The sequence below is a fragment of the Nansenia antarctica genome (genome assembly GCF_963989245.1).
Source record: "Nansenia antarctica genome assembly, chromosome: 7".
NCBI classification, from domain to species: Eukaryota; Metazoa; Chordata; class Actinopteri; order Argentiniformes; family Microstomatidae; genus Nansenia; species Nansenia antarctica.
Window position 1 is genome coordinate 56,655,442 of NC_137677.1, and position 16,766 is coordinate 56,672,207.

A 16,766-nucleotide genomic window follows, 5' to 3' on the forward strand; every position below is an offset into this window, starting at 1 on the left:
GTCAACCAAATACACGCTGGGTAAGAGGGGACCATAAGGTAGGCAGTTATCAACCATTTATTATCTCACAATGTCACTGTCCTTTTTTATGTAGCTTATAAGCTTATCTCATGTCATAGCTTAATGCCTCATCGTTGATGGACATGTAGCGAGTACAGTATACTCTTTGGTGCAGTTCTCTGCTTGTACAATACGTGACGTTAGAATTATAAGGTTCTATCTCCATTTTTGGTCGAAATTGAGTTTTTTACATAATCTGATCCATTAGGTGTTTATTAATGCCTGTGTGGTGTTATTTTTAAAATGTTGACATTTTTGAGTTAGTAATTCATAAAATACAAAGGTTCCATCTCACAAAACATAATGGAATGTAAAAACTTTGACGCTCAATATCTCTGAACTGCCCTAAACGGAGATAGAACCTTATCATTCTAAGCTCACGGATAGGCTACCTTTTTTATTTTCTAGAGGCAGGCTTATATGCCCACGTATGAAGAGTCTATGTTGATATATCAGACCTGCAATGCCCACAGCCTGTGGTAGGAGTGGTAGGAGGAGCATTTAATGGTACATATAGGCTACATTCAGGTATTTTGTTATAATATGGTAAATAAACTATTAAACTATGAATTAGGCCTGTTTTTCCTTTGTTTTTCAAGTGTGGCCCCCATGGCAAAATGGCAATCTGCAGTGCGTCTGAACAGGGACGGACACGTATGTCAAATCTCATTCCACTCATGGATGAAATATCGGGCTATATTAAGATGCATATTTCACACTATTCCTTTATCCTGTCTGACATATCTGGATGGTATTAAAAAACCCAACACAACGTAGAGAAACCACATCCAAGAAGATAATCAAATGCATGAAGAGAATTAATTATTATCTCGAATGGTTCGTGCCTCTATAGTCTCTCAGTCCTACCATGTCAAATTGAATCCTAGATTAAAGGACATGTTTATTCTTCAAATGAGGGCGTTTATTTGACGGTTTCAGTCAATGATATGATGATGATGATGATGATGATGATGAGTAAAAAGAGGTTCTACCAACGTTTTTCTGTATGTGATTTAGTAGAGTAAAGTACTGCACACCAGAATGTTGGTAATGGTGATTCATTCAAACTGTACTCAGGGCATTCTACATTAGACAAACCCTAGAGATATTCTAGCATGGCTGATCACATGGTTTGCCATCTGTCGGTAAGTGCTCCCAGACACAGAAACTTTGAAGAGGTGATTCGGTTATTTCTATAATCTATCAGATCTTGGATGTTGAATGGGCTGTTAATGGGGACATTTAATTATAGTGGGTTTTCTCCATTAAGTTCTTTAATGTACATTTGAATCCTTATAATAAGCTGAGTAAAACAACCACAGGGAAGGTGTGGAGGTGAGGCACTGACCTTTCTGACCACCTTTGATGAACCTCCCTATTTTATTAATCATTATATTCCTCATTTTGTATGTTACTTGACAAAAGTAACCCCTTTTTTGTTTACTGGTCAACAGATGTGTAGCCATGAGTGGGGGAGACCTGCATGCCTTCATAACCAGCTACAGAAGTGAAGATTTAGGTATGTCAGCTGGGCTCTGATCTGATCTGGTCATTGCCCACTTGTGTCATGTGACCTCATAGTTCATTGCTCTCTTGACCTGGATTTTGACCTCAAGTCCTTGTTGTGATGAGATGCTGAATTTTCAACCAACAACCGGGGACTTCTATTCCCTGTTGTCAAAGGCAGCATGGCTTGTGTTTGTTCACCTGTCTCCTGCTGTCACTGCTGAACCATTGAGGAACATCAACACCTGACCTGGCCAGTTTGTCTGGCTCCCCAGACAGAACCTTTACTAATGAACAATCCACATCAGAGTCCTTTGGATTCTGCCATTCTAAATCACTGTCTCTGTTTTTTGTTTGTTAGCAGCAAAAAGCCCACCTGTGTCTGAAAAATAGATTGACAGCTCCACTCTTAACAAGCTCATTGTTTTCTAGAACACAGATTGCAAACTGACAGCGGTTGCTTACTTTCTTTTTTGGTACAGAGAAACTTGCACTACGGATGAAGGATGGACTTGGCAGCTCAAAGTATAAACCGGCTGAATATGAGAAACTGCAGGATATCGTTGAAGCCAAACGACTTGAGTCTGCACACATTGCGCAAAAGGTAGATTTGTTTGAATTTCCATCTACAATTGAGAAGTCCTAATGATCCTATTACTCTGGGTGACTGAGTAATAGGTAGATTGTTAGATAGAGGGCCAATGTAATTGGAAGGGCAATCATTGTTAAAAGAAACGTTCATTGATCAACCCTCTACAATTACAGGTGTTTGCAAAGGGCAAACAGCATATCTTGCATAATATTTATTTGTAGGAAGTGACTTACCTGATAATGACACGCAATAAAGCGGATGTGGTGTATCATTAATTGGGACGCTAATCATGTCTCTGATGATAACAGCTTTACACAAGTGTTGATTGCTGTAATGCTAAATATGTTTATGCAGGTGTTTTTTAAAGTAGGTTATAAGGTGAAGTAGTCAAGCAAATATCAAAGGCAAAATGTGGATACGTCCAATATTAAAGATGGAGTTTATATAATACATGTCGATCACATTTATACTGATTTAGATCATTTTCATTCCAATACAGCATTCATGTGTCCTTTTAGACAACATCAAACACAGTTTGTGTATTTGTGTGTGTGTGTGTGTGTGTGTGTGTGTGTGTGTGTGTGTGTGTGTGTGTGTGTGTGTGCATGCACAAAATTCTTTGAATTTGAATGCAGGCTTCTGCCACACACACACACACACACACACACCCACACACTCACACTCACATACACACACACACACACACACACACACACACACACACACACACACACACACACACACAAAACACAGTACACAAAATGATCCATAGGAGGGTTGATATCATAAAACAGCAATACATTACCCTCCCTGCTTGTCCCCCACAAAAAAGACAAGAATATCAATCTTATAAAGAATTGTATTGGCAGTTTGAATATTCATAAGTCAGCAGGAGGATCAACCATAAAGCTGTTTGAAGTTCACAGTCTCTCGTCTCCTGCACGCCGCCGCTGTGAGGACTTAACCCTAGGGGCGACGGGGGATTAGGCTTGTAGACCTGCAGTGTTTTCATTGGTAAACTGTGGCAGCAGCTTTTTCGTGTCTCATTACGGTTGCCCATGGTGGCTCGCTCCAATTCTGCTCTCTGCATGAGTCAGATAAGGAGAGGCAGTGTGTGCATGCGTCCTCCCCACTGAAAGGCAGTCTTTCTGTGCGTTTCCCAACGGTGATAGAGGGGAAATAAATGACTGTGATTTGCCTCTGGCAGGCTGAGATCAGATCCGCTTTTCAGGAAGCGAGTGGGAGGGGCCTGGCTACTGCAAAGAGTCTTAAATCTTTGCAGGAGGGAACCTGATAAGATCCCTAGGTCATCACACAGCAAAAAGGAGAATTCACACAGCCCTACTGAAATGGCTGCTGTTTCATGTAGGGCCACTCTTGACAAGAGCAGTGGGGGGTCATGTGCCTGCAGGTGTGTGGTAGTAGGGTTCAGAGGTGTGTCGTATTCACGCCAATGACTGCATCCATCATTGTTTCACGACTATTGAGGAATTTCCTGAGCAAACAGCTGTATATTCTCACACGTTAACTAACTCCAATCTTCAATTTATATGCTGCTGCACAATCCTAGTCTTTTATGTTCATACCAAACCTCTGGTCTGGTACATAAGACAAAGTTTAATGACATTGGAGTGTTTTTTATCAGCCTCAGGGTGATTCCTCAATGCTATTTTTGAGATGTACAATTATCCAAGCCAGTGACCTGTGCACAGCCACTCTGATAGAGCACAATGGAGGGCTTCACAGAGGGAGCTGTGAAAAATGTGTAAATGCAAATAAATAAAAAGAGATTAAGATGCTACCTCTTCTCTACTCCCACTAGAAACACACCTCATGTTCTCAAGATATACATGTTCCACCTCAATATTGCCCACGTGGGTTGCCCTTTCATGTGTTTCAACAGCTAACATTTTCACATGAGTTCCCACTGATTACGAACCCTTCAAAGTAAAACATTTCAAAGACAGAACACAAATGCGCTGACTGAACTAAACGGCAGAGTACAGAGCTTTTCCCCATGACACACAGAAGAACAATAGACCACTGTCTATTTTCTTCATACATTCTGTTATTCTGTTCATGTTTTATACCCCAATTGTAACCACAACTAAAAAAAAATCCCAAGTTTCCTTATTCCAAACAACCCCATTTTGCATGATTAGCCACTGTCATCAGATAGCCCTGTCTTATAGGTGCAGAGGACGCTGCATGCCGCCAAGGCCACCAAAGAGAGCTCCCTGCTTAGGCAGCACAGACAGGTGTGGAGCAGAGAATACAGCAGGCTGGCTAAGGCTGGGTAAGAGCTCCCATCACACCCATTACCGCCTTCATTCGCTGTGAACCATTACACCACATACCCACCCTACTTAGCCCCATTCAGCCCTAGCAAAAAAAAAAAACCTGCTTGCTACAAAAAGGAGAGAAAATAAGAAAACTTGAGTGTGACAGAGAGAGAGAGAGAGAGAGAGAGAATAATCCCCAGTAAAATGATTTGAGATTGCTTCCTATGACAAAAGGGAGAGAGAGAGAGAGAGAGAGAGAGAGAGAGAGAGAGAGAGAGAGAGAGAGAGAGAGCGAGAGAGCGAGAGAAAGAGAGTGAGAAAGGGGGAAAGACAGAGAGAAAGAGAAAAGCAGAGAAAAGCACTGTGGGGGACGACGACTAGCCTTAGCATTAGCCTAAGCCTAGCCATGGTGGCTGGGCTGTGGCAGTGTAACACTTATTTTTCCCGGTGTGATGAGGCAGAGTCATTGGAGGGCCAGTGGCCCCGGCAGTGTCACGCATTTGTGAAGTGAGAAGGGCAATGCTAGCTCTGGGGTGCAGCAGCAGCCTGTTCTCTGGGTAATGACTGTGTCTGAGCCAGCCAAGGTTAATGGTGTACATAGGCGTGGGTTTCTGTAATGAGCCCACTCTGGAAGACGGCAAGCCGGCAAGCAAGCAAAGCGCATATCCAACGCAACCAGAAAGTTCATTAGCTCTGGTGGTATAGCAGGCATACAGGTTGGTTTCTATAGTTACTATTCCATTATATTATTCCAGATACGACTAATGGATGTGCATGCAGTCTGTGTGAAGAGGCAGGCTTTTACTGATGTAACTCCCCCCCGTTCCTCTTCCATGCTACTATAGGGAGACGGCTGAATCTGAGCTGCAAGGGTTTCTGGGACCAAGTGGCCATGGCAGTGTAACTGGCATGGATATCCTCTCAGAGCTGTTGAATTATGGTACATATGGTATTATCTAGCTCTGTCTCCTCTCCCTCTGTCTCTCCCCCTGTCTCTCCTTCTGTCTCTCTCTCTCTCTCTCTCTCTCTCTCTCTCTCTCTCTCTCTCTCTCTCTCTCTCTCTCTCTCTTTCTCTCTCTCGCTCTCTCTCTCTCTCATCCTCAGTCTTTAGATAGTGAGCGTACATCAGTATCAGTCCCTGTTGTTTGTTGAGTGCCATATTGACATTGTGTGTCTGATTAGAGCTGTGGGTGGAGAGGGAGAGGGAGGAGTTCAGGAGCGCCACGGTGGAGCCTGTGTGGCAGCTGAAGGAGGATCTGCAGTACCGGCTGAGTGAAGTACACCTTCAGCAGCAGCTCCCTCAACCTTCAGACTGGGAGCAGGTACTCCAACAGGTAATCAAAGTGACATGATAAGATAATGACGTCTGAGACTTGACCAGTCTGCCCACTGCTGGAGAGAAATTATAATATTAGCAGATGTTGACAGTGGCTAGTGCCTACATACACAAACTAGAAGAGTGGATTGCACTTTGTCCTTGTCCATAGACGTGATGACAAGGAAAGGGAATTTGTTTCAATTTTTGTTATTTGGTGTGAACTACACCTTAAACTCGAGAGGACTTCACTTTACCTTACATAGTAAATCAAATGAAAGAGGGGGAGTCCTTCACTTTGTTTGCACAAGAGTCTGTTTATGTTGTTTTAATCCATACAATAGTTTCTGCTATAAATCTTTTCAACAACATTCATTCTCTACAGGTACCAACATAATAGAGCCTATTCTGCAAATCCTGCAGAGAGTTGAAATAAATTGCACACTGCTGTTCCTTCACACAAAAGTCTCTCTACGCTCACAGTGCACTATTCACTCCCTATGAATCTGCTGTTTGTTAGATATCCCCCCTACCTACCTCAACTCTTAAGTTAATTCTCCCTTTGACTCCTGGAGCTTTTTCATGCTCAGGGAAAGAATGGTGAGATTAAGAGAAAGCAGGGCTGTCTTTGAAACTGGGCCATATTGGGGATGAAGAGTTAGTCTGCCAGCCATTTTGTCTCCCTTGTGTGAGTCACTCGCTGGCGTTCCTCCTATCACCCCCCTCTATTCTTTTATCCCGGCCCTCAATGGACAAACCTCAGTCCCCGCCCATCTGAGAGTAGGGCCGCAATAAGTCTCTCTCCCTCTCTCTCCCTCTCTCTCTCTCTCTCTCTCTCTCTCTCTCTCTCTCTCTCCCTCTCTCTCTCTCTTTCTGTCCCTCTCTCTCTCTCCCCCCCCTCTCTCTCTCCCCCTCTCTCTCTCCCTCTCTCTCTCTCTTTCTGTCTCTCTCTCTCTCCCCCCCTTTCTCTCTCTCCCTCTCTCTCTCTCTTTCTGTCCCTCTCTCTCTCTCCCCCCCTTTCTCTCTCTCTCCCTCTCTCTCTCTCTTTCTGTCCCTCTCTCTCTGCCCCCCCTCTCTCTCTCCCTCTCTCTCTTTCTGTCCCTCTCTCTCTCCCCCCCCCTCTCTCTCTCTCCCCCTCTCTCTCTCTCTCTCTCTCTCTCTCTCTCTCTCTCTCTCTTTCTGTCCCTCTCTCTCTCCCCCCCCCCTCTCTCTCTCTCTCTGTTTTTCTCTCCCTCTCAATGACCCACAGAGTTAAAGACTGTGCCTTTAGAGCATTTCATTAAGACTCCATTTGTGCATCAGAGGGATTGGTCTGAAGGGAAGAGTGTTTAAATTGAGATTTTTTTTCATTTTTTATCTTCATTATCTCACATTTCCTTTCTGTTTCATGAGAAAAGACGACGCAGGAAGATGAATCTAATAATTGGCTTGGTTTGGGATGTATCTGTCGTAACAATCTGCTAACCCCCCCCCCCAACAGTCTGCTCTGATTAGAAATGTCTCGATATATACAACAGGCTGAAGATAAAATGAGCGCCGATCTTTGGTAGGCATAGTTGAGGTACGGAGAGCTAAAATAGAAAGAATATTAGATTTTCATGGTCTGTCCAAAATCTGTTCTCTTGTTCTCCGAATTTCATCAGTTACAGAACACTTTGATGGACGCCAGAGAAGGATGGCAGACTGATGTTTCTCAGATGTAGAGCAGAAAAGGAAGAATAACTGATGATGCTGAGATAATTGTTGTTTAATAGTTTGTTTTGTGTATAACATTTTGGCTTGTATGAGGCTTTGAAGTCACAGTCTCAGTGAGTGTTAGTATATTCTGAAGACATTCTTCTTACACTCACAGGTCAACTTTGTAAAGGACCAGCAGAACGGCATCAATGAAAAACTACATACAGAGTTCCTGGCTTTAGAGGAAGATACAATTTCTCTGGGAGTGGAGGTAGGCTTCTCTCTCTAGACTGGCATAGCCTCAGATCTCTATGCCCGTTACCCAACTCCTTCGACTGTACATGTATAGCATGACACATCCAGGCCTTGGACCACGCTAAAGGCTCTCACCATGCTCAAGCCCAATCTCACTATTTCTCAGTGTTTCAAAAGTAACTCGTTCTCTTCTCGCAGGAATGTTCCACAAAGACTGCAGGCTGTTTGGCTGGCGTAGACCAAGTTCCAGAGGAGGTATTGTGTTCAGAGTGCCCCTACCCTGAACTGAAAGCCTCCTTTATCCAAGAGTTCCACTCCTTATCTGAGAAGTTCCAGTCTAGGATGCAGAGTGTACAAGACCGGCTGCAAGGCTTGGACAGGTAAAGAACCGCACTGCATCACAAGGATGTTAGCTCGTCTTGGACTAGTAGCAATTACTACTGTATTCCTCTTAGCTTACATAAAATAGAGTATGATAACCACCACCGTTTAAAATCTCTCAACCTCGTTCCAACTCATCAAAGCAAAGCTTTAGTTTCATAAAGGGCGGATGGAGAGGAGGGATGGAAGAGGAACTCAGCATGAGGTCTACCACATCTAAACATTGATATCTCCCCCATGCTTAGCAGGTCGAACACATCAGGGGGTTGATTACATTGCCTGTAGCCTGCTGTGCTAATACTGTACCTGGATATTTTATATTCCCATTGATTATAAATGCAACCCAGGAGCTACAGCAAGCGTCAGAACTTTATCCAGTCATCATATACAGTATCTTCATATACAGCTGCTGTACCTACATCTTGATGTTGCCAGGAAAGCCACGATGCTTAACTGGGAGGAGACAGTTACTGTTGTACAAACATCCTCAAAATGTGTTTGATTGTGTATTGAAGTGATGGAGATAGTTCCCTCCTGTGGATCTGTGTTCTGACTGCTCCAGGTTCTGTGGCTGGTCTGCAGATGACCATCTCCGCTTCCAGGTGACAGTTGGCCAGTACCCACACGACCTGCCCAACCAAAGGGCCTTGTACATGGACATGCTGCAGAGACGCTTCCCCTACAGGTCCAGACAGGAGCTGGTCAGTGTGTACTGTATTTGCTGCTGTATGTTGGTTAGTAAAGGGATTGGTGTTCACTGATCGTACTCCTGAACACACACACACACACACACACACACACACACGCACACACACTACTCCTACTACTACTACTACTCGACTACTCTTCCTCTTAAAGCTTGGAGAGTCTCCATCTCCCTGGTCCGTGTAGTGCACGGCGGTGTAGCAGACAGAGAGGCACAGCGAATGATGTGCTCGGCAGGCTACAGGATGTGCCATGTCACCCTCTGTGGACTCATCTCAGCCCTCCCTCTCGCCGCCACTGTCACCATGACAACCGCCAGGGCGCTCTCCTCTCCACCCGGAGACCTGTCCTCATCAGTTCCAGCTGGGCGCTACACTAGGACTCGGTTCAGCCTTGAGTGGTTGTTTAAAAGAGCTACCTTTCCTGTACCATTTCCTGTACTCTGCTTTACTCCGAGACTTATTCAGAGGCATTGGAGTGCCGACTACACATTATTCAGCAATTAGTCATAATTGAGTTGGCTCAATGGCTAGTGCTAATCAGTCCTTGAAAGCAGATTGCTAAACCTCATGATTGTTTTTCTTGTGTTGGAAAAAAGTATGGCACCTGTTCCCGCAAGAGAATATTTTCCTCAAGCATGTTTTCGATACTACTACGCTCTGCGTGAAACAGTTTTCTCTCCACTTCTTATCCTTGCGACAGTATCTTTTGTTTGCTCCATTAGATACAAAACGAATCATGTCCGTTTTTGACAGCGTCCCAGCTGAGTCCCGCTGGTGGCAGATTTGCCCTGTGTAGTGAGTCTGAGAACATGAGTCATGATAATATCATATTATGATGTCCTGCTCATTATGCAGCCAATATGCCTTACTACCTCAGCTTCTTGATACCATTTTCTAGTTAAAAAGCAGAAGACAATTGTTATTGTAGTTTTAATAGGGTCTGTTGTTGATCTACTTTCCCATTCTGTCCTCGTTGTTTCGCTGTGAGGACAATTCTGGATGATTGTCCAGGAAGTTGTTGCCAATCATCCACAAATTCTGATGCAAAGGTTTTCGTAAGAGCCACAGGAGCATTCAGTTATTGCAGGGAAGAGGAGTAGACGATGCATTCATGCTCGAAGCCCATTGGCTCGCCTGTTCAATTGCCCATTCAAAGGTTTGTTGATAAATCTGTTTTTGTATTCCTCTGTGCACTTTACCTGCAGTGTTGTGGGTGAACAGTTTTGCCACCTCCTTGTTCCCAAGAAAAAGGCGGCCCGGCTGCTTTGATTGTGTTGCCTTTTGATTCCCTTTTAGTGAATTCTTAAAAGCATGGCCACATGAAATGGACCATTTGACAAAGGGCTCTTTCAGTGATTTGACTCTGTTCCACATAATCACCCACCCTTTGTGAAATAATTGCAGTTTCACCGTTTTTTTTGTCAAATCCAAGAAATGTTTCATTTGAAAAGGAAGCAGAGGACAAGTCTGGACTTTTTGGGGTGTGGTTTTGGGTTGATGATGAACCCAACAGCCTTGACCTCCAATCAACCCATGCCATTTCAAGCCATTGTCACCCCCACAGTATACGTGCAAATACTTCATATATGAATATCATTGGTGTTTTCAAACCTATAAAGTAAGTAGAGAACTTGAAAACCGATGGTTCTCGAGCCTAATGGCCCATAGGGCAGGAGGCGGCTTGATGTACACCCCCTGGACATGAAGCTGGTATGTCCCAGGGTTTTACCCCCAATCCAACCCTTAATGCTGAGTGCCAAGCAGGGAGGCATCGGGTACCATTTTCATAGTCTTTGGTATGACTCAGGGATCGAACTCACGACCTCCCAATCTCAGGGCGGACACTCTAACAACAAGGCCACTGAGCTGGCTTTCAAACCTATAGCCACCTGATAATGACCATCTTTGACATCTTGAATTTGTTTTCCATTTGAAAGAGTGTGCTTCGCCCCCTGGTGGACATTGCTGATGAACGTTTGCCATGGTCATGGTTTCCTCCTCACATGCTATGATCAACAAGGTATAGGAGGCCAATTATCTGCTATGAGAATTAATCATAAATGCCCCATCTTGGCATTTATAGAATCCATAGAATCATGCTCTTTAATCTTTTTGAGTGGCTTCGGGGGACCTTTTTCTTTATATCCCCATCATGGCAGAGCTCAGCCCTCATGGCTCAGCCCTCATGGTGACGGAACTCTGCAGGGGTTTGACAGTGCAGCCGCTGAACTAATAGTGATCTAACACTTTAAGAGCCCCGTGTTGACGCACAGACACAGACACACACGCACACGCACACGCACACGCACACACACACACACACACACACACACACACACACACACACACACACACACACAGACATGTACGATGCTAAGGAGGGAGAGAGAGAGAGAGGGGGAGAGAGAGAGAGAGAGAGAGAGAGAGAGAGAGAGAGAGAGAGAGAGAGAAAGAAAGACAGACACAAGATGATGGATCTTCTTCAAGTTCTAAAGTTGAGCCCTAATAAACAGGGTTTGCTCGGCTGCCCCTGGTGCGTATGTTTCATTGGCATATCTGTCAGCTCACTCATTTTCAATAAACCCAGTCAGCCGTCTAATGCCTTCCCACCGTCAGTTAGCCACGATTAGCCCATAGATGAATATCCTTCCATTTCGAGCAGATAAAGTAGCCAAGTGAGGGTGTCTCTGTGTGATCGCTGACACAGTGATAAATAGCCACAGACACCCCTCATGCATAACGGCAAGGTGCCTTCCCCCAGGATATTGTAGTGAAAGGAGCAAGTCCATTTCACATTTCACACCACACATCTACACATCCCGGAAATAGACAGAAATATGAACTGGAGCTGGCTGTTGTCACGTAATGGTGTAATTAGTGTAGGGAGACATGATTACAGTTTGACATCGAAATACACGTGTCCTCCACACACATGATGCACATGTTTTGCCTCACTGATTATAGCATTGGCTATTGTGCTACAGTATATCAACCAGGAGTGGAGAATACAGGCGATAATGCTGTTTATTGTTTATGATGTTGATGATGATGATGATGATGATAATGACAATTAAAAATACCTTGACGTTGAATTGTGTCATACATACAGAGCACAAATATTCACACACAAACAAGACATACAAAACAACGTTTACACACACACAGCTCCTCCATGGCTATGTCCTTTGTACTTTGTGTCATGGATGTGCCATGTATGTGGTTGTAGACGGAGCATGAGCGGAGCTGCGACTGGCAGCGCTTCACCCAGGCCCAGCTACGTGCCGTGTCCCAGAGCTGGCAGCGTGACAGGGGAGAGTTGCTAGCGAAGGCCCTGCTGACCCTGGAGGAGGCCAGGCTTGCACACCAGGAGGAGCTGGACCTCCACCGAGACCGTCAGCACCAGCAGGACGTCTGCACCCGTCTCAGAGAGAAGGTAGGTGGCTGCTGTACGTGTGTACGCTAAGTGTCTATCTACCGTTCTGTTCTAGTCTAGGGTTTGATTCCTTATTCCATTCCATGAATTCCAATGAGCCTGTCCTCCGAGCCTTGTCTCCATCATCCCCTGACCTCCCTCCCGTCTGGCCTCCTTCACCCCCCCTTCACAGATCTGAGACAACATTAAAATCAAAACAAATCACACGTTATTTATATATAGCTCATTTTATACACAGATGCAACACAATGCGTTTTAGAGGAATTTGAATCAAACAGTTAAAAGACAACAAGACAAAACGTAAGAGGATAACAAGTATCAGTCATGAGTTTAAAATAGTAAAAGCAGAGAACAAGTGAGGACTGTAAAGACTAGTGCATTGGTAGTTAAGAGAAAGAAAAGAAAGGATTTAGCTGAAATTACTGAATGACTAAAAGCAAGTAAAAGCAAGGCAAAAAGGTACAAAATGATTTTGTTAAAAAAAAACATTCTAAAACTAACAATTATACAACAGTTAGTTCCGACCAAGTAATTTGATTGGACAAGAGGCATTCCATGAGTGCTGATATACAGCATAACAGCACTGGGACCTTTAACTATGTGTATCACTCCGCCGCACAGATGCTCTACTAAATGACCGTTAATTAGCCTACATGTTTGTGTTCAGGTTACTAGGCAACAGTCCATTTGAAGTTCAGTTGTGGAACTATTTTTATTTTATTTTTATGATTAAATAAACAAACAAATCATAATCCGTTGCCGCTTATTACTGTTAACTAATACATCACGCTGTAGAACTGTTGTATAAAAGCAATATCACACTCGAGGTTGTGCTGTTATACTGAACACAAACATGTGGCCTGCGGCCTCGTACCTACGACCGAATCACAGCTGTGCTGATATTCAGTATAACACACTCCCTCTCGGTGTAGAGGCTTTATAATATATATTTTTTTTTTCATTTGTGCTCTCCGTCTGGTCTTGGCCAGGACTGCTGCGTTCAGTATCATTTGCAGTTGACCAATCGCTTTCGTTGGTAGACCAGACAGGAGAGCGTTACAATAATCAAGCCTTCTAGTCATAAAAGTATGCATCGGTCTCTATGTCAGCCTGGGAGAGCAACGGTTAAACCATAGCAATGTTCCATGATATAGAGACAATATATAAACGATAGCGCCACCTAGTTTTTGGACAGAGGACAGAGTATAGATCTGGAGCCATGCTACTGTATACATACTCCTCTCTAGGCCAGATCCTCACTCACTGAGGATGCAGCCTTAGCATATTCATCACTGTAACTTCCTGCCAGTGTTTCACAGTTAAGCCTGCCACTTGGGACGGGGTGTGAATGCAAACAAGCTAATAAGGACAGCATTGTCTTCGCAAACATGATGTAGCCATCTCTAAGGAACTGTTTGGCTCGCTCAGAAACAAAAACGTACAGGAACAAAAACTGCAGCATGTCATAATTAGGTTTCCTTGTCAATGAGCCGATGAAGAACAACTGTCTGTTCCTCTAACGGCCCTTCTGAGGCAGAGGCTTGTTATAGGGCTCTGAGGTTTGTTTTTAGAGTGTCCTTGTTTACTGATAAGATAACAAGGTACTCTGACATACTAACTCTCACCTACTGAAAAGGGTCACGGTGCACACAGTGGGTGCCACTGATAGCGTTGGTTTTGTACATGTTTGCACACGGGTGGCTTTCCTGTCGATTTTTGCTTTGTAAATGTATTTTTATAAATAATTTTTCATGTTGATTTTTTTGTCTTCTTTATATCTTGTTTACATGTGAATCGTTGACCTGATCTGGGCACTCGTAGACTGGACATGTTTACCGTCTCAGTGTTCAAGCCTTAAATCAGGATGGTCATCTCAGTGTGTCAACAATGTCAGTATGTCATCAACATCAGATGACCATCAATGTCATCAACATCTTGTAGATGAGTAGAGGACAGTAGACTTTCCAACAGTAGAGTAAGATGCACCCATCTTTTTGTGTTTGGTCAATCCACCATGTTTTTAGAGGTCTTGTCCAAAGGAGTTCCAATTGCAAATCAAGGATTGAAAAAGTGCCATTTCTTTTCAATTCTTGCCAAACATCTCCAGACTCCAGGGGCTTTATCATCTCAGCCCAGCCACCCGTCCGGAGGAGAAGATAGATTGTCCCTTCATTCTGTCTGCCTCTTCTGGCGGCTTTGTTTCTGCAGCTGGTGTCTCTGTTTCCCAGTGACTCTGCTGAATGAACAATGATTTGTTCATTCATCATAAAATCAACTCTTCCTCTGCACTCTTATTTCATTACATGGTGTTGTAAAAGCTTTTGGAAAAGCAGTTTGATGTGCTGTATTGTCGCTGTCACTGTGGGAATGAAATGGTTCGGGTTACTTGAAGTGTGATTCTAAGTCACCATCACTCTTGGTTCTCATGCATAGGTTCGTTTACTGCCTGCGGAGTGTTCCTGTATTCCTTGCAAGAGCGATTGTTTTATACTCTTGTTACTTATTTGCAGCCCTTTTTCCATATCAATCCAAATTCATGGTATTGATATGAATAGTATGTGTGTAGTACAATTCCAACTATGTTGTATTGTATCATCATTTCTCAGGAACAGTTGGTATAGCCTCTATTGCCTCTTAAAGGTTTCTCCATGTTCTCCGCTTTGCCGCTGTGTGACGTCATTTTCTGTATTTTTGCAGTTTTACAAACATTCCCTGTACCAGTAAAGACCACATTAACTCAGTGTTGGATCTGTATTGGAGCTGCTAGCTATCTGGCAAGCTTTGCAAAGGACGATTATTAGTGGGCTTGCTACTGTATGCTGATTGCTGACAAACATAGGATAACTTATATGATAGCAAACATAGGATATAACTTATAGGGTAAGGGTATATAACATAGGATAACGCCCATCATATAAAAAGGGGAAGGTCACCAACCTCTTTACCTCCATCTTTACCAACATCCATCTTTACCAAGTAGCCTAGGCTGCTCTCCCCATTGTATTGTATTGCCCCTGGGTGTAGACCTTAATACGAAGGACTTCAGAGCGTAAGACTGCGAGGGACTGTGAACAGAACAATGCACATTGTCGCGAAATATAGCTCCAAACATTTCACGAGTGTTGAGGTTACGCTCAGAAACAACGCAGAGCCTCTTAACGTTCACCAAGATCCTCTCTGGCCTAATCACCTGGAGCCTTATTAGGAGCTACACTGTGCTAACCCACTAGACTCTCCTCTGGGGTGATTATGGAATGCAATGGGAGGAATCCCAGAATAAACTGTTTGTGGACCAGGCTGACCCCCACGATGCTCTGAAGGACAAGTCTTCCCCCAGGCCAGTGCTTCGTGCTGGGCCGGGTTCTGGTGGGTTACCCCCCCTGGACCAGCCAACACAATGGCTGTGTGGAGGGAACTAGGTGGAGCTCCACTATAGGGGATGACTAATATGATGTCTGTTACTGTATGTCTCGCAGAGGGATGACTTAAATTGTATTACAGCTGTTGTTATTATCTTGCAGATTGGACTGCTGTGGGATTATTGTAGATAGTCAAACCCTGAATTTAATATAGACCTCACCATTCTGATCCAAGATATCGTTCCATGTGCGAGCAGCAGATACTGTTGCCTTGTTGATGACATCATTTGATTCATCGTTTTTTGTCCCACATTGCCATGGTTACTTTGAGCCCTCATGCATGTTTTTCTTCATGTCTTTCTCATGTTTTCACATCCCCACAGATGTGGCTCCCCATGTGCGCTGCACATCAGCCAATGAACCATTTATATTATACACTGAGATGAAAATAAATTCCTTTAAAACCAGATGCTGTTAGAGAGAGGGGGAGAGAGAGAGAGAGAGAGAGAGAGAGAGAGAGAGAGAGAGAGAGAGAGAGGGAGAGAGAGAGAGAGAGAGATGAAAGGAGAGGGGGAAAAGAGAGAGGGGAAGAGCAGTCCCTGCTCTCTGGAATACTTGGCAGTAGCAACACCTCAATAATAAAATTAACTTGTGTGTCCAGGTGTTTTTGTGTATTCTCTCCTCAGCTAACCCTGTGTGTGTGTGTGTGTGTGTGTGTGTGTGTGTGTGTGTGTGTGTGTGTGTGCGTGTGTGTGTGTGTGTGCGCGTGCGCGTGCGTGTGCGTGTGCGTGTGCGTGTGCGTGTGCGTGTGTGTGCTGCGCTGCTCAGTACAGAGAGCCTGCTGTGCAAGCCTGATGGACAGTTAGTTAGAGAGCCTAACAGTGGGTAAGACTGTGCATGGGCCACACAAAGTGCTTCAGCTGCCAGCTCACAATGACCAAATACTCACCTGAGTCCCATTGAGTCCCACTCACATGGGAGTTAGCATCTATGTAAAATGGGATAACTATATTTCTTAACTGTATTTTCTTTCCAAGAAGTAGCTAAGCTACACACGGGCAACTCTGCTTTGCCTTGCGGTTCAGAATGATGTGGCAGACTGACACCACTCATTCATGTATCCATGGATATGAGCATAATAATGGCCAGGAGTGTGGTAGAAGTGGTATGGTGGTTTAGTGGTCCTTGAAGTGCACACC

At 44.1% G+C, this 16,766-nt stretch overlaps 1 protein-coding gene across 1 annotated transcript in view; it reads left to right on the forward strand.

The window, feature by feature from the left end:
- Positions 1–1,524: 1,524 nt before the first annotated feature.
- The window catches only part of LOC308162810 (coiled-coil domain-containing protein 148-like), a gene marked incomplete at both ends in the record, with an annotated part of 23,480 nt that continues 8,238 nt past the window's right edge, over positions 1,525–16,766 (forward strand). The window contains 9 exons of the mRNA XM_080536951.1: positions 1,525–1,579; positions 2,049–2,170; positions 4,351–4,454; positions 5,286–5,380; positions 5,623–5,774; positions 7,608–7,703; positions 7,886–8,067; positions 8,631–8,769; positions 12,002–12,208. Coding sequence (XP_080393077.1) covers positions 1,525–1,579; positions 2,049–2,170; positions 4,351–4,454; positions 5,286–5,380; positions 5,623–5,774; positions 7,608–7,703; positions 7,886–8,067; positions 8,631–8,769; positions 12,002–12,208 — 1,152 coding nt within the window. The remainder of the gene's footprint in view (positions 1,580–2,048; positions 2,171–4,350; positions 4,455–5,285; positions 5,381–5,622; positions 5,775–7,607; positions 7,704–7,885; positions 8,068–8,630; positions 8,770–12,001; positions 12,209–16,766) is intronic.